Source organism: Venturia canescens, chromosome 3 (assembly GCF_019457755.1).
Source record: "Venturia canescens isolate UGA chromosome 3, ASM1945775v1, whole genome shotgun sequence".
NCBI classification, from domain to species: Eukaryota; Metazoa; Arthropoda; class Insecta; order Hymenoptera; family Ichneumonidae; genus Venturia; species Venturia canescens.
In genome coordinates this window covers 15463216-15489033 of record NC_057423.1, presented here as the reverse complement: position 1 = coordinate 15489033, position 25818 = coordinate 15463216, and the positions used below count along the sequence as shown (strand labels likewise).

Here is a 25818-nt window from a genome sequence, read left to right as displayed (position 1 = left end):
AGTGTCCGAGAGTGGCCGCCGCGGGGGCGCGAGGGAGCCACTGTCTCGTTTTTTAGCTTTAAACAGGTGGTAAGATCGGCACAGAGTGGAGGACTACCAAGTGATCTCTTCGGAAGAGGCCCTTCATACAATTACGATTGAACTTCACTTACAGGTAAGTTCGTTTAATCGGTCAATTTTATTTGGTTTACGATAACTTCATAGTACTCTTCTATTTTTGAAGATACACACCTGGAAGTGAGGAAAATCACAGCTCTTTTGCTTGCACGGAAAATGAATATAACATGAATTCAATAAAACAATAGCAGTTCCAGGCACTCTAGGAAACGAAGAGAATCCTGATGAATTATTAATAACATAACCAAGCCAGAGCTTGAAATGAAATTTGTCAATGGAAGAAGAACAAACGCACGGTTCTCATCACACTCATTTTCATCCAAATTGAGAAAAAAAGAATCTTATGGCGGAAATAATTCAGATTCAAATTTGAATCAAAATTCACGACTAAATTCTTTCATGGAGATCGAAATGGGACCAGCTTATTCGAAAGTTAGAACACCATTTTTAGTGCCACCACAAGACACTTTTCCTCGATGACATCGCTCACGCCTGGGATGAAACTACCAAAAAATTAGCTGAACATGATCCAATGACGCCCTTTTCGGGCATTTTCGGGAGAAAAACAGAGAAATAGCTGGTCAATAAATTCTCATTACACGATTTGGAATTTTTATTACGACATTATAAATGCACAAAAACATCTTAAAAATATATGTTTGTGTATGTATATAATGCATATACAGTACGCCGTAAGAGAGCGATAGATTACAATTTGGAGACGAATAAAGCTACGCGACTTGGAAAATCTGTTTTTTGTTTGTTTTATTTTTTTTTTAGTTGTCGCTACGACCACATGTCTTTTTTTCTATCTTCCATAATAATCTTCCTCAAAAGTTTTTTCCGATTGATTCAAAAGAATTGTTTAATTCTTTATTTTATTTCAATCGACATCATGATTCGCGTGAGATTTGAATTGTTTTTATCTGTTAAGGTCGCATTTGCTGTTGTATTCAATTTTAATCTCATCGTACATATAGAACGATGAATTTTGAACGATGGAGGAGAATATCAACTGTCGTCAATCACATGAGTTTTATTATTCTTGGGCCTTGTTCTTTCTCGTCGTAGAGGAACTCAAGCTTTCGACGGTTCTTATCGAATCGCTTGTGATTCCCTTTTTTCCACCTTTTGGAAACTTCTTATAACCAATTATCATTTTTTTCCTTTCTTTCACATTATTCTTTGAGCTAAAAACTAGGAAAATTCGTAAAATCTATAAGACGTAGGTACACGTCGATTCCCTCTTGTTTCTTGTTTTTCTTCTTCATCTCATCTCCGTGCGAGCACTTCGATTCTCGGTTAGGATTGAGCACGCTCGAGAATTGATCACACGCACGAATGAGAAAAGAGGTGAAAGGATGCTGGAGGATAAAAACACCGATTGTGTTTTTATCCTCTTTCGTGTATTTTAGTAATATGTGTGTGTGTTGAGAATTGTGAGCAAGAGAGGAAAATACATTGATAGAACATGAAGGATGAGTTTTGAAAATAATAAAGGAACGATGATTCGGCTTGAGAAATCGCAAGCATGAGTAAAGAGCAATGATTAAATGAGCCTAATTCAAATAATACCTCGAAGTTTCTTTTCTCTTTTTTTTAACGAAACTAAACACTTTGTTTCATAAACCTACAATACAGTGAGGAATATCCGTATAATTATTAAGATTTAAAAAATTGTATCATCGACAAGAACAACGATTGATTCAATTTATATTACATTTTTTTCTGTCATTTGATTTTTCAAGAGATACAAACTAACCATCGAATAAAAAGGAATTGCCACAAAGTGCAAACAGTTTAAGATCACGGGTGTTGAATAAATTTTATTTTGTTTTCGACTTATATCATTTCTGTGCTATAAATATTTATTATCATCTGATCGATGATTGGAGTTTTGTTGATTATTGATCATCGAATACGGTAACACGTTCCGGAATAAAATCACTGTTATTTCCTGCGCTTTTAATAATACCTAAGAAATTGCGCAATGTGAATTGCTGTTGAATTTTGTCGAAGAAATGTCAAAGTATTTGAAATTTACAACGAAAAAATGTTAACGTTCCGAAATTCAGAATACGATTTCTACTTAAGAACGAACTATTTTGGCAGTTCCAAATTGTACAAAATTATTTGATGAACGAAAAATTGAACAGATTGAAACCGCAAATTTGAACGCTGAACCGTACTTGTCAACCGATAATTATCAAAAATTCAATCACCAAACCGATGATAGATACACGTTCACAAACCAAGCTCGTAAACGTGGATATCAATATGTGTAAATTTAGTGTGATGAGAAAAAGGACAAATGCGATTAAAGAAAACGAAGAAAGAAAACAACAAATCGATAATAAGTTTACGAAAAAAAAACGCGCGCGAGCAATACACACGTGGAAGACTCTGAAATTGGTACAAGAATAGATTTCGAGCACATTTTATTCTTCTTTCCTCTCCTTTTCTTCAATAATATTTAAACAATGTGACTTATGGGTGCCACGCGTTCAAGTATATTTTTAATATACGTGCAAGTGTGAAAATGTGTGTAAGATGAATACTCACAAACACAGGCACACATACACGAGCAGAATGCCTCAGATGTAGCTAATGAGCCGTGGAAAATCAATCGCAAAATTCTAAAAGACAATTATTGATAAATTTTCGTCTCCGAAGCTTCGTTGATGAAATATTCATGTATTAATCGAAGTCAATTAGATGGATTTTTTTTGCTCTAAAATCCTGCGATCTATTCACATAGCAAATGAGCACGAGCCTCAGAACACTCCACGAGACATTATTGAAAGTCAGAGTTAAAGAATAGCCTTTGGTAAGATGCGAGAGAGAAAGAAATACGGTCGTGCCAAATAAATTCATTTCAGTCACTAAGAGTATTATATAATCCTACGATTTTCTCGATAATATCGGGATGTTTTCGAGCGCGTTACACACGCTCTTCGAGATGAACGAGATGATAATTTGTTGGCCCGTTGAACGATTGATTGATTCTTTAAAAATATCATAATCATCATCATCATCTTCGTCATCATCATCAAGAAACTAATATTTCTCAATAAAATGTGTATATTTTTACGCTCTCATATTATTGTTTCAATCAGTGAATTTCTTCTGTTATTTTCAGCTACGCCGTATCTTTCTCAATAAGTATACGAAAATTCACCAAGTAAATTGTACCGTAATTGTGATATATGTCGAATCTATGAGTTCATTAAATAAAAGTGTATCATTGTGAGATATAAATTTATATCGAATTATATATCGTTCGTATCGAATTATATATCCAAATACATTAAGCTTAATGAGGAAGAAAATATAATAAATTTTCAATCGATCGATCATCCCTTGCCAAATCCTTCCTCGTTGAAGGGAAAGCTCTTCTCAAGTCAACATTGAAACATCGATCATCATCAGTTTTTCAGATAATGAATTCAACTTTGATGGAAAAAGATTTATCTCCTATGTACTTTTTTCTTTTCCCTTCTCTTTATCAATATTATAAGTTAAATCAGTAATTATCTAATAATTATTCTCCATTGTTGTTAACAGTGTGTTGGGTGTGTGTGTGTGTGTATGTGTGTGTGTGTGCCGACAATATACAAAACGAAGAAATCAACTGACGAATAACAGTAAAATTTACAGATTTTTGTAGTTTTATTTTTTCAAACTTGTTTATCGCCACGTACTGTTTATACCTTGCCATAAGACACTCAAAACTTTTTTGTCTATATTTGAGATTGTAGATTTAAAAAAAAATAAAGGTGATGGGAGAGTAAGAGGGAATGGGGGTGGGAGGGAGGGAGGGAGAAGATGGCAAAGGTGTTTTCTATCGACAGTCATTTGAACATTTAACTCCGAATCTTCAAATCTGTTTATCCACCCTACCACTGCCGACGTCTACATTCCGCCGATATGGTTGTACAACAAAGATTTACAACCAATAGTCCCTCGTTCGTCTCTTTGAAAAAGATTTTTTTTTTCCAGCATGGTTTATCCTCTGAATTATTCTTTATTTCTTACCTCATATGACTTGTTGGAATAAATATAAATTTGGTCGTCGATGTAGTCAAGAGTAACGAACATTTCACTAATTGTAGAAATGTGAGGCAGTATTTTCAATGGTACTGTTTATGCCTGCGTACATTGGGAAGATCTTGTACGTTAATGGGGAACAACGTAATGGATCGTTATTCGATTAAAAACAAAACAAGGCCAAGCTATATTTGTGATGAAACATTAAATGCGGAATTTCAAAGATTTGTAGATATGAAATGTTTTTGTTAGTCGGTTAATTTCCGGTACGATTTCCCACAATCGTATTGTTCCGGAATTGCGACAGATCTTTTTCCAACTTCTGTATTTTTTCCGAATCAACAAAATTATTCGCATCTTTTGGCGGAGATATTTATGAGTTTTTCCCCCGTGGTGAATCGTAACAATTCATGTCTTTCGTTTCCACGACAATTTATTCCTGTTACGCAAGAAATTTCCCACGGGAAAACCCATTGCTCGTTTCCAGTGCGTTTTATTTCACAAGATCCGAGCCTTCTCTTCCAGCTTCCAAGATCTTTTGGTCCATTATTTATTCTCTCATCACGTAAGCATGAAATTTGTCCCAACCGCCTGCTGCTTCCCTCACCTCCCAATCTCGTTTTCCTACTTTTATATCCTCGATCATGGACACACGAATCCCTGACCCTGACCCTGACATCGAATATTATTTGTTTTTCGGCAGCTTTTTTAGTATAAATTTAATATTCGCATCTTCTCTTAAATACAAACGCAATTTTAATTATTTCTCATCACTGCGTTAGAGATTTCATACACATGAGCACAAGTAAAAATCGTAATGATGCGTCCTAAACCGCTCGTTTTTCGTAAATCCTCAACATCGAGTATCTCCAAGATAAAAAGTGCAATTTCATCGTGTATTATAAGCGAGACCTGAACAACGCATGATTCAATAATTTTTCGATCTCTTCATCCGCTGCCTTCGAGAGCACGTTAGTTCAGTTCTACCCATCACTTTATCTTGTAATTTTTGTTTTTCAAACCCAATATTTTAGTATCACAATCACTCCAGTATTTTCTTCCTCTCTAATAACGAAAATCACTAAAATTAATGTACCATTCAAGATCAAAAGACGCAAAGTATTTATCTATTTTTTACTGCATATTCAACTATATCTGTACTTTAAGAAGAAAACGAATGATCCACTGCAAATAATACAAAATTCGAAAGTTCCAACAGATGTCAAAGAACAAAGAAAACGGAGAAAAGCGAACGGAAAATAATTTTTCGAAATAGTCTTAATTAAGTGCCTACTTGCCTCAAAGAACTCGAGCCTAAATTCAATTGCAACACATCTTTGTAGGAGTGGGTCAAATTTTCGAAAATTCGCCCCTGAAAAACTAGTCTTAAAATATTCATTTTCAGGTTGAATCTTTGCCGGTAACGAATTTCCTCATAATCGCGCGCGTGTATATGTGTATGTGTGTGTTGTCAAGTTTCCGGAAATTATATAACATCTGATTTCAATATATATACTTAGATGTATATATATATATAATATATGTTTGTGTGTGTATATATATTATACATTTTATATATATTTATTTATTTATATAACTCTGGAAGGCGACAGTAGAGACTACTGAAGTAAATGCATAATATACGGAGAAAACGAAGACAGTTTTCGTTATTATTATTGTAATTATTCATCTTATAGTTAATAATATTAATATCATTTATATTATGATTCTTATGACTATTATTACTTTTTTCTTTCATTCTTGCTCTCATTATTAGTTCATTCAAATGTTCATTCTATAATCGATTCGCACTTTTTATCGATCCATGTCAGAGCATTATCACTATCATTCTCTTTCGACAAGTTGTCTTGATCAGCACAAATATCAACGATAATAAGTATCGTCATTCATTGATTATAGGTAAAATTAAACTTTCTTTTGCTCTTCTTTTCTGTGTTTATTCATTTGTTCGATTTTTAACCCATATTAAATATTTATCATTCTCGCTGATTCAAATAACTCACGTTCGACGTATTTGTGTTTCATTTTCTTTTCTCATTCGCGCTGAAATACATAGTAACGCAGATAAGTAGAGACGCGCTGCGTCCGTACTTCGAAATTGTAAATACATTGAAAAATCTTGTAACTAGTGTTAACAAGGGGTGAAGAATAAATGGTGAAAATCGAAGATCTTAAAATCGTTTTCGTCATCGTATGTTGACAACTTTCCAGCCATGTTTTTCACTTTCGTTCGACGAAAGCTTTCTCGTATATGGGTGTAATTTCAGATCCGTGTCGGTGTGTATACGTGTTCAAAGTATAGAAGTAAAAAGAGAGAGAGAGAGAGAGAAAGATTTTTACTGATTTGATTGACGAAAACTTTGAATGACAAAATGACAATTTTTGTTTTATTCTTCTTCCTTTCGTTTCTTCATTTTTTTTTGTTTTCTTGATTATTTTGTTGCTTAAATATGTTGAATGAATTCTGGATTCAGGAACGAGAAACCCATGAATTCCGTTTGATCGAGATTCATCATGAATAATTTGTCGGTTGGCGTTAGGTCCGTCTTCTCTGATGTGAACTGCTTGTCAAAGTTGCTCACGTCCTTTCTATGTTTCTGTAAATATTCACGAGATTCTATGTTCACATCTATATTCATGAACTTTTATTTTTTGTTTCGAAATTTTTAGTAAAAACATTCTTCACTCGATATATTTAATGAAAATTTAAAAGAGTTCCTGGACGCTTGTACTCAATTTCTTTTCATTATTCTTTTTAAAAAGTCATTTAATTATCACTGAACGAAATTAGAAGTTTTCTTACTGGGCAAACGTCTTCAAGAATGAACACGTTTTCAAGCAACCTTTAAGAAATTAAAATGAAAATTGAATGCAATTTTCTGTTTATTCAGACTTACGATCTTTGGCTTGAAGGGAGGTTGAACCTCACGATTTTCTATTTTTTCCCAATCTATACGCCGGAAGAAAGCATGACCTCGTACGTCTTCCTCACCCCGAAATCCGCAACCCAGTCTCTTGCTCGGATTCTTAGTTAGGAGCTAAACAAAAAAACATCCGATTTTATATCAGCTGCATGTAAACACCTTTACCAGTTGAGGGTGGGGATCAAATGTTGGAATGACTAAAATTTCGAACAGCTAAAATCTCGAGTTTATAAACTTCGAATTATAATATGGAGACAGATAGATTCGACTAGAGCTTTGAATGCCAAAAATAAATAAAGCAGAAACTGCAAGGTTCGAAGCACGTTTACATCGAAAATAGAATGTAACAATCGCCCATAGGACGATGACTAAAATATCGATTTTTCGAAAATTCGACTATCACTCTTTCGATTCATAAATTGCTACAGTCAGCGATACTGTGAAAATTCACAATTTTGAAAATATAATAACGAAAGACCAAATATTAATGAGGTTGAAATACTGAAACACCAAAAAGTCGAACAGTCAAAATAGCGAAACGTTAGAAAGTCGATCGATCAAAATAAAGAAATGCAGTGGAGCTCCAAATACACGCGTCTCACTCACTCACTTACTCAGACCGGTGATCTCCCGTTTTAAACATCGCCATTTTGACTTTTGCCTTTTCGAGCTATCGCTATTCCGCATATCTAAGTTTTATAGGCTAGAAAAATTTACTTTTGATTTTTTGCTACTCTGTATTCTAGTCTGTCTGTAAAACAATTACTCTCCATTTTGAATTAGAAAATATGAACTTTTGACATTCGGATGGTCTGTTAAAATTGCATTCGAAACTATTGAAATATATATTTTCGGGTAAACACGAATTCAAAGAAGGAATTTTTGATTAAACACGCAATCTGCTGAATAGTCGACCGGGAATAAGAATTTCGAATAACTTATTTTTCTCCAAACTGATATCACAACTTTTAAAATTTCGAAATATCGACCGTTCTACAATTCAGTTATTCGACATATTGAACCCCACCCCCGCTTGAATATTCGCATACACAAAGTTGAACTTACCCCTTTGCAAGCTTCTTTTGCCTCTTTGGAAAGGCTCTTCGGGTAACTAACATTGTGATCTGTGATTGCTGCAAATAATTCTTCCTCGTCTTCGCCATCAAACGGTGGTTGTCCGACGAGCATCTCGTACAACAGAACACCATAAGCCCACCAATCAACCGATTTTCCATAAGGTTGATAAAGAATAATCTTCACAATAACAAAAAAAACAACAAATTATTCACCGAAAAATAGTGAATGCTGAAATATATAAAAAAAAATATTTTTCTCGATTAATCTCTAAAGATTTTTCGATCGCAAAAATTATATTTATTCGCCGCTTACAATCCAAAAGTCGTACTCTTTTATAATGTATAAAAAACAATCGATATATTTAGTTGTTTACTGAAAAATAACATAGAACAAATATATCGGTCAGCTCCATTTTTTACTCTGAGTCAGCCAAACTTTGTTAAATATATATGATTTGGAGTAACCTCCAAGAAAGTGGGTTGAAGAATGAATAAACAATTTACCTCTGGAGCAATATAGTCAGGCGTTCCACAAAATGTTTTGGTCGTTTTATCACCCGAGATGCCTTCTTTGCACATACCAAAATCGGCGATTTTTATATGACCGTCGTGATCAAGTAGAACGTTGTCGAGCTTCAGATCCCGATACACGATTCCTCTCGCGTGAAGGTAAAACAAACCGATAGCGATTTCCGAGGCGTAAAATCTGACATCCGAAAATTTTTCTACATGAATATCTAAATCCGACGATTCTTTTTTTAAAAATTTTTTTTTAACCCTAGAACGCATGACTGGGGTGTGAGCACACCCCACGCGAACTTCAAACTACGCTCCTGTCCTAACAAGCGACATTATCGACTGATTATCGACGGATTTTTTTATATATAAATTCAATTGAAATTAGTTTTATCGTACATCATTCTTTTCGTTATAAAAAAACGAAGAAAATGGTGTAGGATAAAGTCAGTTTAGCATCGTAGAACCGGATTTATAAGCAGAAAAAGAGTGGGGTGCGTTCAAACCCCGGTCATGAGGTTGAGGGTATGAAAAAAGTCACATGAGGTGTAGGGTTAATTTTAACTTTCGCGCAGTATTGTAACAAAAAGTTTTTCATAAAGCTACGGAAATAGCGTTGAAAATGTGCAATGAATATGACAAAATTAATACTATGTAGTATCGGACAATTAATTTTAAATGTACAAATAATATGAGATTTTTTGTTTCTTTTAATAATTGAGAAACACTCTAGCGACCAGTAGAATCTTTGCATTGGACCCCGATTGATGTATACAGTCTTTGTTCACTCAAGTCTAAGAGTTGTATAACTTTTGAAAACTTACACTGCCACGGGTTCCTTAAACTTGCCACACTGTTGTATTTGGAACATAAGATCCCCACCGTTTACGTATTCCATAACAAAGTAAAGGCGATCCTGCAACGAGATAGACCAAGTTTCATGAAACTTACAAACGTGCAGACGAGCACATGAAAGCTGTTTCTCTTGGAAAGTCGCTCATTCATGTGTACAAAAATACAGGGTGACCTGAACGTTGATGAAGTTTGTGAGGGAAGATAAAAATACAGTTGTAAGATTTTTTCATTTTTTAACACTCCGAAATGGTTATTTTTGTTAGTATTTTATTTACATTGTCTCACGACATAATCATTTTTCCGTCCTGATTTTTGGATACCACAATATCGGGCACACTGTGTTTCCACTCACCATAGTCTGAAAACAGGAGTGAAGCTGCACCAGGAACGGCGGTTTATTTGCGAGCGCGAGTACACGTTTCTCAACCATCGTACATTCGACGTCGTCATCTTGAATTATAATGTCTTTCTTCAGAATCTTGATCGCATAAAGTTCGTCCGTACCTTTTCGTTCGGCTAGCAATACCTGAGTTCATTGTCAAACACTTGTTACCGATTGGAACGAAAAAAAAAGTAGTCATGAATAAAAAGAATTCGAGAAGAGCAAGCAAAAAATGTATGAATATTTTTTTCTCCGCAACTTTCCACTTTTTTGCAAGAAATAATGCATGGTTTTTTTTTATTTCAAGTAAATACGAAATTAATGATCGAAAGATCGTGAGAAAAGAAAAATGGATGTGGATGGAAACGAGGCAAACATTTCGCACCTTTCCGAAACTGCCTTTTCCGAGCACCATGAGGAAATTGAAATCGCTCGCTCTTATTAAATCGCTCTTGCCCATGTTGTGTGGAACATCTTTGTCTTGTGGTTGTGGAACTTTTTTCGTTACCGATGTTTTCTAGACATGACGATGATAACGAAAAAATGAGATTATTTCTGTGGAAACTGGTAATTGATTTTCGAAAACAATCGCAAAAACAGGGGCTTTTTTCAATTATATTCTGAAAATATTAAGTGAAAAAATTTTGCAAAGATATAACATTTTAAATGGGAACTGTACCACGGATAACAAAAAAACCCATGAAGCAATTTTTTCTTAGACACGTGTCTATCATTCAAGAAAATTATAACACAAAAAGTCACGTAATAAGATGGCCTTTTGTTATATGATGAAAAGTGGATTTGAAGAATTTTCATACCGCAGTTTAAGAGGGAGAAAAAAAACTGTGAGTTTGTACGCACTCGCATCTTTGATTTGAGCTCGGCAAGGTCGACACCCTCCTCCGGTACGGGAACATTGTAAAACTCTCCCTCTTCCTGCGTCAAAAGTTTGAACCAACCGGTTGCAGGTGCTTTCAATAGTTCCGATATACCAAACGACAGGGAGCCCATGTAATCGTTCCTCGATGTTCTGTCCCAGTCCCAGACTTCGATCAGAAGGCGTCTGTCCTTGTCCTCGGGTTTGAGGTCGCTGGTAAATTGAATGTATGAACAAAAGGTGAAAAATAACATTGATCTTCGAGGCAAGTTATTAAGTTTCTCCTGACGTCAGAGACTAGTGAATTCTAAATTTGAGATTAACTTCGACATTATATTCTATCAATTGCAAAAATTTGCTTTTTTCTTCAGCGTACAAGTACAAAAAAACGTAATGATCTTTAAGGATGTAAAAGCGGTTCGTACTAGTCAATGGACAGTTTTTGACCATATTTTTTCAAAGAAATTACCACGGGCAATCATATATATTACACAATATTATTAAGAAATCTTGCAATAATTTTTTAATGCTAAATAATATTTAAGTTCATTTCATTACGAAAAGGATTTTATGCAGAGTTATTAACACGACTCGGTAGTGCAGTGTGAAAAATTTGGGTCTTACAACATCAGACGTAGTCAGTTGACAGCTGAGGCTAGAGCTTACCATAACGACAAAAAAGTTACATAGAACATTGTACAAATGTTTACATTTATAGGTTGTGCGACGTTGCCACAAATTCACGGGGTTACGAAATCCTGAGGTTCCGTGAGTATTTGTCGTCTTTAACTCTTTATATTTCTAATTCAGATGTCTGTTGACCCCCTTTTTCTAACGAACCGTTAAAATCCTCAGGGTTCAATGCATATAATAGACTTTTTTTATGATTAACATCTCATATAAAAATACATGAAATTTTAAGTTATACAGGCTTTGAAGTCATTGTGGCTACATACGACACGTTAAATTGTGTTCTTTTGACTAAAAATATTTCGATTAAACAGTCGTTAAGAGACCTTGAAATTTCACAGAGATTAAGTTTTAAGCTTGGACTATAATGTACAAAAAAATTAGAGTGCCATCTGAAATGGAGCCTAGTGCTTATACATCCTTAAATGCTTTTAAAATGGTTTGAGCATCAAAATTGGAACCGATAAAAATATAAATCGATTCTTTTCGAAAGCGAGTTCACTTCACGAAATAATGATATAATGAATAATAAAGTGATGGGGATTAATTCAATATTCAAAATATCTAAAATATCTAAAATATTTGGATCTTGGCATGTCGTCAGTATAAAAACCAATCATGAGAAAACCCTGATACACCTACGCATCTTTACTGCGAGAAGAATACTTTTACCAAGAGCTAATCACTCCTTCCCTCTCGCTCTTTCTTTCTTTATATTATTTTTCATTCTCTTGCTTAATTTGTTGTGGGGTCTAGCCGTCGGAGTCGAAGCGTGAGAGAGGCGCTCTATGCTTATGCACGGAACCGATGAATTATTACCAACTGTTTATCGCCAAATTATCGTCATATTTGATGTAATTTTTCGAGGAAAACATCCACATTAGTTTAAAAGAATATGCATTTATGATAAAGTAATGGTTATAGGAATTATTTCTATTAGTTTATGGTGTCACGTATCTATTCTGTGTACATTTGGTGAATGGTTGGGTGCATGTTACTTTTACAGACAATTTTAATAAATTTATCAAACGTAAAATCATCCATTCTATTATCCTGACCGACCACTCTCCGAGAATCACCCTGTAGAGGACGAGACCGTAACTTATCCCGATAAAAATAAAAATAAACTACTTGCGTTTCTCGCGAGCATTATTTTCGATAATTTGTTTGAGATCAATTATTGAAAGACAAATTGGCAACAACCCCGTTCATAACCTCAAAATCGAAGTCCTTGTTTCTCAACCTCATGGACAACGGTCCGGGAAAAAAACATCGTTAAGGAAGGGAGCTCTTGGGCAGTCGCGATCATAATCATTAATACCTTTGAATCTGTACTGTAAATGATCATTTTCAAGGCACCAACGGTTAGTCCGATATTCGATTTAACCGTACCTGTTTTTTCAACTCTGTGGCATCGTTTTCTCGGCAGATATATTATTATAATATACTGAAAAACGTTCGGAACATTCTCATAAACATAACACGATGAGCACACCCAACTTTGCGATTTTTTTTCTAAATAATTGTACTGTGAATCGTTTTGAAATTTAACAGATGAATTAGTAAAGGGATCATGAACGTTCACAAAAAATTTCATCTCAGTGACATCGTTTCGTCCTGACCCCACAACAACCTTAAAGAGTCAAGCAATCGGTTAATTGAGCGATGCTTGTGCTGGTGTGACTAGATTTTATAAATTCACATAAAGTCTTGTGTATTCGACGCCCCGCGAACTATGTGACTTTTGACGAGTCATGTTTTTCAATTTCATGAGTTGCAAAAAATACTTTGATTAATGATCTTTCAAATGATTTTAATGCTTTTTCAGAGATGATTTTTGGGGTGAAATAATTCTAAAACGGTTTGACTTGTTTCTTTAAAAGTTTTTGCGAATCATCGTAAATTCTCGAGAACGAATACAAAATCTTTGAAGTACTGAAAAAAAAATGGATTTTATAATTTGGTATGAATGAATAACACACGGTGAACGGAGAAAACTGACAATTGGAGCGTCGAACGTCGCATGCATGCAAAAGGTAAAATCAACCGTTTCATCAATGCGGATCCGTATTGAGAACAATTTCCACCAGAATCAGTTAAAGAAAAAACACGCCTATCACACTTGCATTACGCTGAAATGCAAAACTTCACGGAAAACGAAATTTCGTTGAAACATTTGAATGTTTTTTTGCGCGCATTGAACAAATTATTTTTCGTTGAGACAACTTAATTTCAAATATTACAAGAAATTCTATATTTTTTGAAAACGTAAAGTTACAATCACATGCGAAATTTTTGTGGAAATTTGAGCCACGAATGAAAATGAGACCTTATCAAAACGAGAATGAAATAAAAATATGGAACCTGAGTATTTCTCTGAATATAATGACATTTATTAACAATATAATGAAATTGAGTTCTCTCAGTGCTTACAAAGTGATTGTCTCGTTCCATTCTGGATTTAAAGAAGCTTTGATTGTCTTTGTTTTTTTCTTCACTCCATCCGTGTCCGGGATTAGTTTGAGTTTGACGTAAGGGTCCGAAAGACCGTTCGGATCCATTGGGATAAGATTCCGCCCTTGTTTTACTGCAAAGAAAACGAGTAGAGCGTTTTTTGTTGTCGAAAAAAGTAGAAAACCATGCAAATTTTGAGGTCGAGTAAACGATGGAAAAAGGAATTGATAACTCGTTGTTATTTCAGGGGAAAATGTAGTACTTTTAAATTCGGCGTCATGTAAAAAGATACCGAAAACTCTTCTTCATTGATAACTTTGAAAGTTCTGGTTTGATATACTAATTACTTCGTGAAGGATTAAAAAAGCCCCGATTAAGGATCAGAATGAAATTCGAGAAAAACGGTCGTGAAAAATTTCGCATGACAAAATGTGATCCGATGTTTTTTCAATATTAATTAAGTCTCGATTTAGCATCTAGACACAAAGTAATTAAAAGGAAAATTTGAAAAATCGAAGAACAATGTTTCCTTTCAACTCGACTCTCTTGTCGAGGACTATGTCGTTCGAGCAATAAGTTTCAGGTACAAGCCGACGCGACGTTCGTTCATGTCCGGAGTTTGGAAAAGTTTTAATGAGGTAATAGGACTCGTGAGAAACTTCAGTACTTCAAAAAAATATATAACATTTTCTTTTCACTTAGTTTTTCTTTAAATTATTTTCGAATATTTGAAAATTTATCAACAATCATAAGCATGGTATAAGACCGTATATAAAATAACGTTACCCTCATAAGATAAGAATTTGATTGACGTGAACTTACCTTCGACGACGAGTTTGTTGGAGGATGCGGTGATTTCCAGCTCTATACGACCTCGTCTTTCTGTGTGGTCGCAACCGCACAGATTCGGCACACTCACCTCGCACCTCTTGTGAACGTTCATGTCGCATGCTGTACGTCATCAAAACATGAATTATAATTATCATCCTAATCAAAATTTCATCCTCTCTCCAATTAATTCTCTCATTAAAATGTTAAACGTATTTGATGCAGTCAATATTGAGTTTCCTGATTGGAACTTTAACTTTCTCCTCTTTCTACCAACAAACGATTTTGTTAATGTAGTTTCTAATCAACCGTTAACTGTATTTTACTCGAATAAAATTCGTGACCGTTATTTATGTAATGAAGAGAACAGGAGAAAAATCAAACCGACTATTCTACTTTGGAATCTACTAAAGAAATACTGTATACGACTGAACGTGAAACTTCTCATTGTTATTAAAAATATAAATTTTTGTTTTTTTCAACTGGTTTTCTCATTGTGCATGTACCAGTTTTCTCTTCGGTGTACATATTATTACTTTGAATACTTGCTATTGAATTGGGTATATAAATGAGGCTAGAAGTAAATCGTTTACATGAATTCACAATAATTGTAAATCTATTATTTTACAATGTTTATGAGACACCAATTGTACACTGTTTTTGTAAACTGTCTGTGTGAATCTACTTAATGATGAAAAACATTATTATATTGCATGCACAGTGATGCGTGAGTTGTATAGTGCAATTTCAATGGACAAGATATATATTTTATTCAGAGGGACAGTCTAGTCCGGGAGCCAGTGAATATTTTTTGAAAGTTATTTTTGTACACCCTATTTATCGTAGATTTGGTTCTATTAATGATGTTTTTTTTAACAAATAGACAGTCTGGCTGTGAAATTCTGATGAAATCGTTGAGGTAAATTAAAAACTCATGCTACCTATTTTTTCAAGGACAAAACTTATTCTAATACTTACAAACAAACACCCTAATCGACAAAGGTCAGCCAAACCGTCCTTCAACCAAGATGTGAAAATAAGTTGCAAAAATATTCACTGGCTCCCGGGCCAGTCCAACCGATCAGGTAGATTCATTAATATTGAAGAAAAAAGTTTTTTTCACTCCAAAGAATATAATACGATCAGCAACTGAGTTTACAGAATACAAAATAAGTACAACTCAGAAAAGACACTAAGTAAAACAGCTATACGATCAAGAAACACATATCGTGTTTTTTATCTCACTGGATTAGAATAACTTGTATTGACACTTTGTCTGTTGCAAATGAGCAGGCATCACGACGCGCTTTTGATTTGGTCATAAACTTTTTCAGTTATTTTCAACTTACACAAGCAGTAACATGCAAATTTATTATATTTTACAAGAATGAGATTGAGTTCGATAAAAAATTGTTCTACGAGTGCACTTGTTCAAATGCACCCGTAGGCAGCACTCGTATGAAAATATTTTTATTCTACTCCATTGCCATGTTTGTCCAGAAAATTTTTACATTGGTATTCAAAGGGTTTATCTCGGCAGTTACCTCTAAATATACGATCACCACTTCAATATTTACACGATGGTTAGTCGAAAGATTAGTCGAAGGTTAGTCTGTATGCACTACTGATTGTGAGTTTGAGGAAAGTATATCGAGGTGACAGATCATATGCAACGAATGTGTGAATACTTATAAATGTAGATCGAGGATACGTAGCAACAAACATTCCTGAATCGTGAAAAACAAAGTAATAAATGCATTCAAAAGAAAGTTTAATGAAATTTAGAAGAATAAGTAAGAATCAGATTCTAATACACTGACAGTATTTACAAAATAATCATCATTTTCATAGGTTGAAATAACTTAGCAATTATAATTTCATTTCCTTACTGATCGACGTGCCCTGAATAGATCGTTTAAGATGAAAAGCCCAAAAAGTTTGAACAACTCCAATAGAGGGGATGGCCTATTCACGAGTACAATAAAATTGGTGCTCATAATAACCGAGGTAGTCCTAATTTTTTTAACTCGATTATTTACCGGAAGCTGCTCTACGCTGCTATTGATAAGAATGTAATTTTCTATATTTGCCATCAAAAGAGGGCCGTTCGTCAGGATTGATTAAAAACCCCTCAAATAAGAAATTTTTCAAATATCCATTTCCAAAGAGGTCATAAAATTTTTTTTTTTAATTTAAAAAAAGATGAAGTTTGACAAATAAAACCTAACTTCATGAGGCAGCTCGTGTATTTTGCTCTTCAGAATTAAAGATGGAAAACAACGAACAACGCTATCGCTGACAAAAAATTGCATAATTTTTTTCCAACTCCTCGATAAACATACCAAGTTATAAGCACTACACTTTTTCACTAAACTACATTCTATGTGGGGTTGAAGTACTCTGCACGTGATGGGAATAGTATACACCAACGATTTGATTTGACCAACGAATTGTTTAGATTAGACCCCCGAGTACACCACCATTCTGTGAAGCGATTTAAATCAAACAATCAAAGCTTTTTTCCTAGCCTTCAACCCCATATACCCCGCTCCCACTTGCATATTCAATAAGCGGTATATCGCACGTGAGCGAAGAGAAAAAAAATGATCGGTAAGCTTGAAAATTCATAGTAATTTATAAAAACATGTTTGAGTTCGGCAGGAAAAACAACAAGAAAAAAAGCGTTCCCGTACGCTGCTTTATTGTTATTAAAAAGCTGAGTGGATTACGGCGATCGAAAAATTGAACGCAAAACTATTGAGCCTTCGACAGCTCGCATGCAGTTCCATTTATCGAGCTTATTGTTATACCATCGATTCTTCCCTTTTTGAATTAATGTAACAAATGATCCATGTTCGCGGGTAGATGAATAAACAAATTCACCAATCAGATCGTTTAATGCTAATGGTTTATTGACGTATTTGGAGAAACGACAATGTATATATGAATAAATGAAGCGGAAACGTGCGGTCGCGATAAAACTAACTGATAAAATTCTTTCGATCATTTATTTTTCATTTCACTAAGCTGCTCACGTTCCATACTCCCATTCTAGGGTTAACAGTGCACGCTAGATAACCATAGTGTATGCATGTCGTAAATATCTCGGAGGTAATAATGGTCGTTAAGCTGGATGCCGATTGATGGGTGTTGCATATTCATTTATTTTCTTTATATTGTTGTTGTTTTTGTTGTTGTTGTTGTTTTTAATTAGCTACCTGAACACTTGAGTCCCTGATGCGCAATGCCATGAAGCATCGAACCGCAGTGGTCGCAGAAGGTCGGCGTCAGGAACGTGAAAGTTTCCCATTTGTGTGGCGCACTCACGGCCTGGGAACACAAAGTCACGATGCCGGGAAACCCCGGTTTTTCATTGCACTCTACAATCTCGCTGTGTACTCTTTTCTCCGAAAACGTTGCTTTTTTCTTTCGTTTCTTTGATGCTTTCGGGGGAGAATAAAGAAGCAACGGAAACGAAGAGACGGCGAGGGGGATTAAAGAAAAAATCTGTACGATACACACGAATATATTTCCTCAAATATTTCAAATCCGGTCTCTACTTTTTTTCACCCTTCTTCCTCCTCTTCCTTCCCCGGCTTCTTCTTTTCGATTTTATTATGCGCACCCTAAGAAGAAGAAAAAACGGATCGAATGAAATTTTAGGGTTGGATTTCAAAGAGCGTATCTACTTCTATTAACCTCAATGAAATTTGCATTATGTACTTCAGTTTCAAGTACGAAATTACGGATACCGCAATTAGCCTCCATATTTCATTTTTGGTTTTTTCAAGCAATACTGGAATCAGTGTCTCTCATTCGCGCGAATATTTAGTTTTGAATTTTCAAAAATCGTTTATGAACATAAAAAACCGAGTGCGGAAAACGAAGTAAGAGGCTTTTTGCATGAATAATTTTTTTGTAATCGTGACTACATAATACTCGAGACAAGAATCGGTAAATAAAGAATCGGCATTGAAGGACCTGACGATGTTGTTGTCAAAATTGGACTGGGTCAACGACGAAGAGCGATCGAATACCTTCACGAACAATTGTACAAGCAGTTTAACATTTTTGCACATCCCGACATAGTCGCAAAGCTTTCGACGGCAGATGGACGAAGATCGCAAGCTACTCTTTGACAAGATATTTGAATACCCACATGACCAACTTTAGTGGTAGTGAACGATTCGGAAGAACCGCTCCGTTCCGATATGCGTAGCTATAACTTCGCTGACTCACTTATGGACAAAGTGGTGTATGAAATCTGCGTTGTTATGGAAAATTAGACGTTTCATTGATCGAGCTTTTGGAGGGTAACGATTCAGGAAAGCGTATTATTCGAAGTAAATGATTCGCTTAAAGAATATGTTTTAATTATAATCTCCAATGGATTTACGTAAATTCTCTCGTTCTCTTTCTCTCTCTTTTTCGATCTGATATAGCGCGCACTCGCAAAATAAACGAAATGACGTTTGGATGAGTGGAAAACGTTGTACCTGAGAAAAAATCTATCGCGGACGAGTCGAGGCGTAAAAATAATAGCCGTGGAAAGCTTTCGACATCTGATTTCACATCTCAGTATCAATAAACGCCACGACCCTTCGACCGAGCCTATTCCATCGGTGCTACTGTATTTAAACTGACAAAAGCTGCAAGTTCCCCTGAGGCGGGAATAAAGTAGAATAAAGTACTTATAGACGGGGAGTACCTACCCGAGAGAGAATAGTTGCTCACGGGTTGGCTAAAGAGCGAAGCTTTTATGGGTGACTGGTAACTTCGTTACAGTAATGGCCGCCTCTTTCAGGATTCCTAACAGACCTTCAAAATGCGAAGAAGAATAACGAGGTGTGAGAGAAAAGTGACGCGTGAATCGATAATTACCTTTAGACATGGACCCCCGGATAGGAAAGAATCCCGAGAGACTGAAGAAATAAAAACTTTCTTATCATAAGAAACGGATTTTGAGCATAAAACAGATTGAATTTCAACAAATCGAAACTGTCAGAAATAAAATGAAATCCTTCAAATAAATTTATTGATCAAATCTGATCTGATGAATCAAATTAGAGGAATGATGTTTCGAAAGATATTTATTCTCGATAGAAATAGGGCAATATGGGGCAAAGTGGACACTGTGTCCATTTTGCCCCACAAAGTTGAATTCCGGGGCAAAACGGACTTTCCCGAAACTGAAATTTTATAAAAGGCATAAGTTTTTTTTCGGTTCTAAATCATACCCTGACCATAAATCATAGTAAATTGTTGAATTCCGCACGGTGACATCCCCAAAAAATTCAAGTTTCAGAGCAAAATAGATCCCAAACTACTTTCTCACTATCTATTTGATTTTTTGACTTATTTTTAAAAACCACAATAGTAATCAAAGTACGAATAAGGAAAAAAGGTTTTTTATTCATTTTTTACAAAAATCGCACTCATAGCTGACATTTTCGTCTTCAACACTTGTATACACAAGGCCCATTTTTTGCATGTTACACAGTAAATGCAATCTTCGGAGAACGACGAATATAACGCTTCGCAAAAAATGCAAGAAACGTTTTTTCTGTCTGCTAAACTGCTACATCTCCGGAAACTAGGACCATGAATCAATGGTGGGACTCCGATATAGTTTGAACACCAAATATACCCCCCCAACACGATGGACCCAAAGTTGATTTTTTGGATTCCTCAAAAACATGACAGAAATGGGATATAAGATTTGACTCATTTTTTCTTTTCATTTACATCCAAGTAATGAAGCATGAGTGGTCCCATTTCTTTTCCTATATTACCGAGTTGACATTGTGTTCGGGAACAGTCGCTTGGAACGGCGGTATTTCGAAAAATGTCGGTTTTTCGATTTTTCTGCCTCTGAGGGGGGGCTGTGTCCGTTTCGCCCCGAATTTTTTTTTTTTTTTACGAAATTCGGGAAACAAGGACTGGGCATCAATTTTGGAATTCAAAAATAGTTGAAAGATCATATGCTCGTCAATGAAACTTGCTTAAATCCTTAAGTGTCCATTTTGCCCCATACTACCCTATATAGTCATTTTCGTTGAGGAAAAAAACCAAAACAATGACTCCGTCAAAGAGAGAAATAATGGTTCGAAACAGAGGATCGAAAAAGTCGAAGGAAAGTCAGGAGAGAAAGAACTGAGCTTCGTAAATCGTAAAGACTTTGGAAAGAGAAGGAAAGTAGAAGTCAAGGGTATCCTAATGCCTCGAAGGTTTAGCACAAAAGCCTCGTGGGGATGATAAAAAAACGAAAAAAGGCGCATAATAAATCTCCGAGGCCTATCATCTTGAAGAATACTTGATACTCGGTAGAGCGCATTTCCCCACCCTATAAATCTTGTTTCGGTGTGTGGAATATTCCAGAGTCAGAGGCCACCCTTTATCTCGAGTGCCAACAGTGCTGTTATTAATATACACAGTGTCTGGAGAGGGTTGTAGATCTGGTGACGGGTCGCTCCAGGTACTCAAGCGGAGGGCATCTACGCCTTGGAGTTAAGTTGGTGACGAACAGCTTCCGCTTTCCTTTTGACTCTTCAGAGTCGCCTACGTACGAGAAGATTGTGACGAGAGGGCGCTTGTGGGGATGCAGTGTTTTCAGAGATGCTCCGTGAGGGAATGACCCGGGCAAAGTAACTTAAATCACCTTTGTTATGTCGAGGACACTTGTACATTATTCTGTGGTATTTTAAGGGCGAAAAATGGCAGAGCTGGACCAGAAATAATGAAATTACCGTACGCACTGAAAATTTTAATCTCCCGTGTCAAGGCTGGCGAGGGTGAGATCGCGGAGTACTAGCGTGACGACGAACGGAAGGAAAGCGAATCAAATTTTCTCGAAACTCCTCCATGCATCTCTCCCTCTCTTTACGGCTCTCTTTTTCTTGTTTATGAACCCTTTCTTTGGAACTAGTTGACGCTGCGGTCGGTTGAAATACCCGGGGTCCTAAATTATCAGGACCACGAACTGCGCATGTAATATAAATGTCATATACGCTTGCAAAAGTGCGCAATAATAAAGTGGAACAGGTAGCGAGATAGAGCGGAGTATGGAGGATGCACAACGATGGCCTCGTTCATCCCTCTCCCCGGTGTTATAACGCTGTTAAACTAATGGTAGCTCAAAGGGTGCTAAAACGAGCGAGTGTGAAAGGCTAATACTCCGACACCTTTCGCTTTAGCAATATACATTTGCACATACACATGAAAATGCACAACCTTGAACATGTTGCTTGCTGTTGTATAATGAAGGTTACCTTTGTCATGAAGCGAATGCAAACCATGATTACGACCCTTCGTTCTCTGTTTACATCGGAATGTACAAATTCCCCGCTAAGTAACCAACAGTTTTGGAATATTCCTCTGTACTCGACAGGCAAAAACACCGCCGATCATGGAAATCCGATGAATATTGTAAGTAACGAGGAACGAGTGTGAAAAGACGTTTCTCATTGATTTCCAAGCACTTCCGAATCGAGTTTTCAAATGAAAAAAAAAAAAAAAAAAATGTTTTTTTTATCTTTCATCACTTTCGTAAAACGCAATTTTTCAAAATGCTGTTTGAAACTTTATTCTCGTATCTATGAAAACTTGGTTGAGCAACAACAAAAAGAAATTAATGATAAAGTTTTTGGGCGTGAAATGTTGTAGCACACAAAAGTTGTCTGTTAGAAGCAAGAAAACGTGACTTCGGTCTACGAGAAAGATGTTGCACGCCTCTCGTTGAAAATACCCTCGTCACTGGTGAAGAAAAAAAATTGCCTCAGCAGCGGAAGAAAGGAGCGACCTTAAACCTTCGCATCTGTGGACGAAACATTTGACGAACTGAGCGAGGAAGCAAAGTAGTGAGACTCAGAGAAGAAAGTCAAGTGATTCTCGATACATCGATCGTTCGTGGACCTCGACCTTGTGCCCTCTTAACTCGCCCTCACTTTGCCCGCGAAGGACTTTCCACAGTACCAAACTACGTGTCGTTTCGTTATTGTACTCGTTGTCCATTATTTTTCTCGTTTATTATTATTTGATATTTCTTTTCGAGACCGTACGACTTGACGAATGTTTGCGTCAGATGTCACCCGAAATTTTCAACGTCATTTCTACTCAAGAGTAGTTATATTCATTACCATTCCACATCACCACCTCGCGGCATTCGACAATAAAAGTGAAGCCCAAAGCAATTGAACAACCGCAACGTTGGCAGAATAACGACAATCCTCTTTACGACTCCATACTCAAAAACAACGCTGCTCCCAACAGCTCTACTTTCAAATTTGAAAATCAATACAACGCAATATCTCTCCTCTTTTGTCATTATTAATCTGTGTTATCCGCCTAGACATGTTGAAGAGTAGTGACGTTATTTATGCATAAAATACAAATCTTTAAAGTGGAAATGTTATCGAGTAGACTTGTACGAGAGACGAGTTGTGTTGCAGCAAGTCAACAATTCTACTCTCAGTCATGTATTCAACAACATTTCTCCTCTAAATACATGTTGAAAGAGCGGAATTGTTATCGTGTAGAGCTGTGACGAGTCAAGAGACCCGGTAGCGCCAAGTATTAAAAGAAAAAACTACCGCGCAAAAGAAAAGCCAGCGCGAGCCCTGCCGCACTCTTATATATACGCGATATGCCGGTTTTACGACGTCACAGACAAACCATCTAAGGAGAATATAGTTATACGTAGCTGCTAGTTAACAACTCTATCGGTAGCCATTCTCGATAACAACTTCGCTCCTTAACAACTGCGGATCTACGGAGAGAACATCCACCCACATGTCTACTCCGGTGTAATATTTAATCCCCAATATATCTCTACTCATGATGATTTCAGAACGTATCTCATCATCACTAGAGATAATAAACATCATGGATTATACATGAGTAGGCACAGAGATGTTATGAATTTCGGAGTTAAGATTTTAAGAGTAGAGTTGTTTTTTAATAGAGGCGTAAAGAGGACGGTTGTTATTCTGCAGCAACGTTCATCCTGCAAATCATGTCAAATCTGCAGTTTTCTGTAGCCATTTTTTTCCGGTCCAAATTCATCTATCGAGTCGAAAATAACTCATTTCTGATTTTCCTGCCACGCTCATCACGTTTTTCCCTCCCACACTTTCTTCACATTTTATATACATCTGGGAGAAAAATGAATTCTACGATTCCTGAAATCCGCTGATGAAATACTAGTATAATCCGTGTACTGGAGAAGGCAGAGAAAGATTTCGTGGAGGCGTGACAGATGGAGTGGTACGGTCGAACGCAGAACGATGTTGAGCTAATTTTATTCGGGTGTATAGAATATGCATGAACAAAGAGGGAAAGACAAATGATGACCGAAAGCACTTGATCCCAAATGTATCAAGTGCTGTTCGGCGACAACACTCAACAAAGCTATTGCAGAAGCATATAAGAGCGAGGAAAAGGAGTCAAGGTCTATGATTGGTCAGACCAACAGCGTCCTCGCCATAACCCACCGCTTTGTTACACTAATGGCCCAGGCAGAGTTAATTCTGTATCAAAAGCCAGATAACTACCTCTGCGAGACGAAATCTTGTACAAACTGTACGTGAGTTTAATTGAACTAACTGATTAGCGAATAATTAACAGAGCAAGCACGGAATTGTGCAATGAGCATGATGGGAAGAAGAAGTAGAAAAAGGACTTGTTGGAAATTTTCACCTCGTATGGTTCTAGGACAACGTTGTTTCTATCCAGAACAACGCTTCCTTGCAGAACAATATTGCAGCGAGTAGATAAAAGCGAAATATTCGTCACTCGAAAATTCGTAAATTACATAAAAATTTATTGAAATATTTCTTCTCCTCCGAGAGGTCTATAATCTTCTGGTTATTTCTGTCAAGTGAAACGTGCGTTATTAAAAACTTCCTTCTTGATTCCTCTCCTCCGGAAACGTGGACGAAACAAAGTGAACATAAAGAACACTTAAATCCTTGTCTTTTCTCGTCGAGAGCCTTCCTCGGTGTGTCCAATAAAGAAAGAGAAAAATGAGCAAGGGTTTCCGCTTTGGGAAATGCTCCTTTTCCTCGATGTGAATTGCGAGTCAATATTTTCAGCTGGACCGGAGCATTTTCCACGTGGCCTAGTTCACCGCTCCTAACGTTTCGTTTCCCTTCACCGTCCTCTCAATCTTTCGACTCAACCTATTTTTCTCCTCTCCCGAGACCGACTTCTCTCTTGTCCTACTGCCCCGAATGAAGCACTTGTACCAGGAAGTCTGAGACAACTTCTCTGTACCTTTGTTTCCACATCTATTTTTCCGGTCTCCAATCTTGCCGAATCGTTTCCTATAGTTCCATTTGCTTTTCACTCCAAACTCAAATTGATCATCAAATGTCTTTGACTTTTATTATTGAAAGCCCAGTTAACGAGTTATAAGGGTTGGTCCGTTTAATGCTGGGAATCAAAGTCAAACAGAGTGACCGAAAAAAGTTCGAGCAAATCGAGTTCAGTGGAATCGCTGATCCACAAAAATGCTTTGATGCTTTTAATGTTAATCGTTGAAAAAGCACTCGAATTTTTGACCGCGGCGGCCGATTTTTAATCGACTAAGAGTTCCTGAACAAATTTCCGTGCTGAAGGATAGTCGAGAAAAAGCAAGTAATCAGGTTGCTCATAGAAAAATTAGATTGATCGAAAATGCAGTAGCTCGTTCCCCATCCGAAAGAACGGAACGATTCGTGAGCTAAATTGAATGAGAAAGAAACAATTTGTCTGAAGAAAGTTCAGTAGCTCTTGAGCCAGCACAAGAAAATTAGTTGATCCGAAAAGACTTCGGCTAACACCTGTTTTCATCAGGTTCGCGTTCTGATGTAATCCAGCGCGCACAAGAAAGGCAAAAACGTGGGCGAGAATGGACAAATAAGGGTGCTACGTGGCTCTGAGGATTGAAAGACGATGCGCGGCCACGTTGTACAAGAGCCATCGGGGGAATATTTCATCGATTCCCATCGAAGGAAAAGGTACTCTTCAAACTCACCTCTACATGTCCGTTTGTGA

The 25818-nt window shown here is 36.4% G+C and overlaps 1 protein-coding gene across 4 annotated transcripts in view; it reads right to left on the bottom strand.

Moving 5' to 3' along the window:
- Nucleotides 1-706: 706 nt before the first annotated feature.
- Pkc53E (Protein C kinase 53E) overlaps nucleotides 707-25818 on the bottom strand; it is a 114352-nt gene continuing 89240 nt past the window's right edge. For 3 of the 4 annotated variants that reach the window (XM_043415100.1, XM_043415102.1, XM_043415103.1), the window contains 11 exons: nucleotides 18006-18117; nucleotides 14782-14910; nucleotides 13939-14092; nucleotides 10800-11028; nucleotides 10324-10455; nucleotides 9909-10082; nucleotides 9526-9617; nucleotides 8690-8891; nucleotides 8175-8363; nucleotides 7083-7223; nucleotides 707-6782 (listed from right to left, as the gene is read on the bottom strand). In XM_043415100.1, the coding sequence (XP_043271035.1) occupies nucleotides 6630-6782; nucleotides 7083-7223; nucleotides 8175-8363; nucleotides 8690-8891; nucleotides 9526-9617; nucleotides 9909-10082; nucleotides 10324-10455; nucleotides 10800-11028; nucleotides 13939-14092; nucleotides 14782-14910; nucleotides 18006-18117 (1707 nt within the window). In that variant the 3' untranslated portion in view covers nucleotides 707-6629. The remainder of the gene's footprint in view (nucleotides 6783-7082; nucleotides 7224-8174; nucleotides 8364-8689; nucleotides 8892-9525; nucleotides 9618-9908; nucleotides 10083-10323; nucleotides 10456-10799; nucleotides 11029-13938; nucleotides 14093-14781; nucleotides 14911-18005; nucleotides 18118-25818) is intronic. The other variant, XM_043415101.1, reaches the window with a different exon arrangement.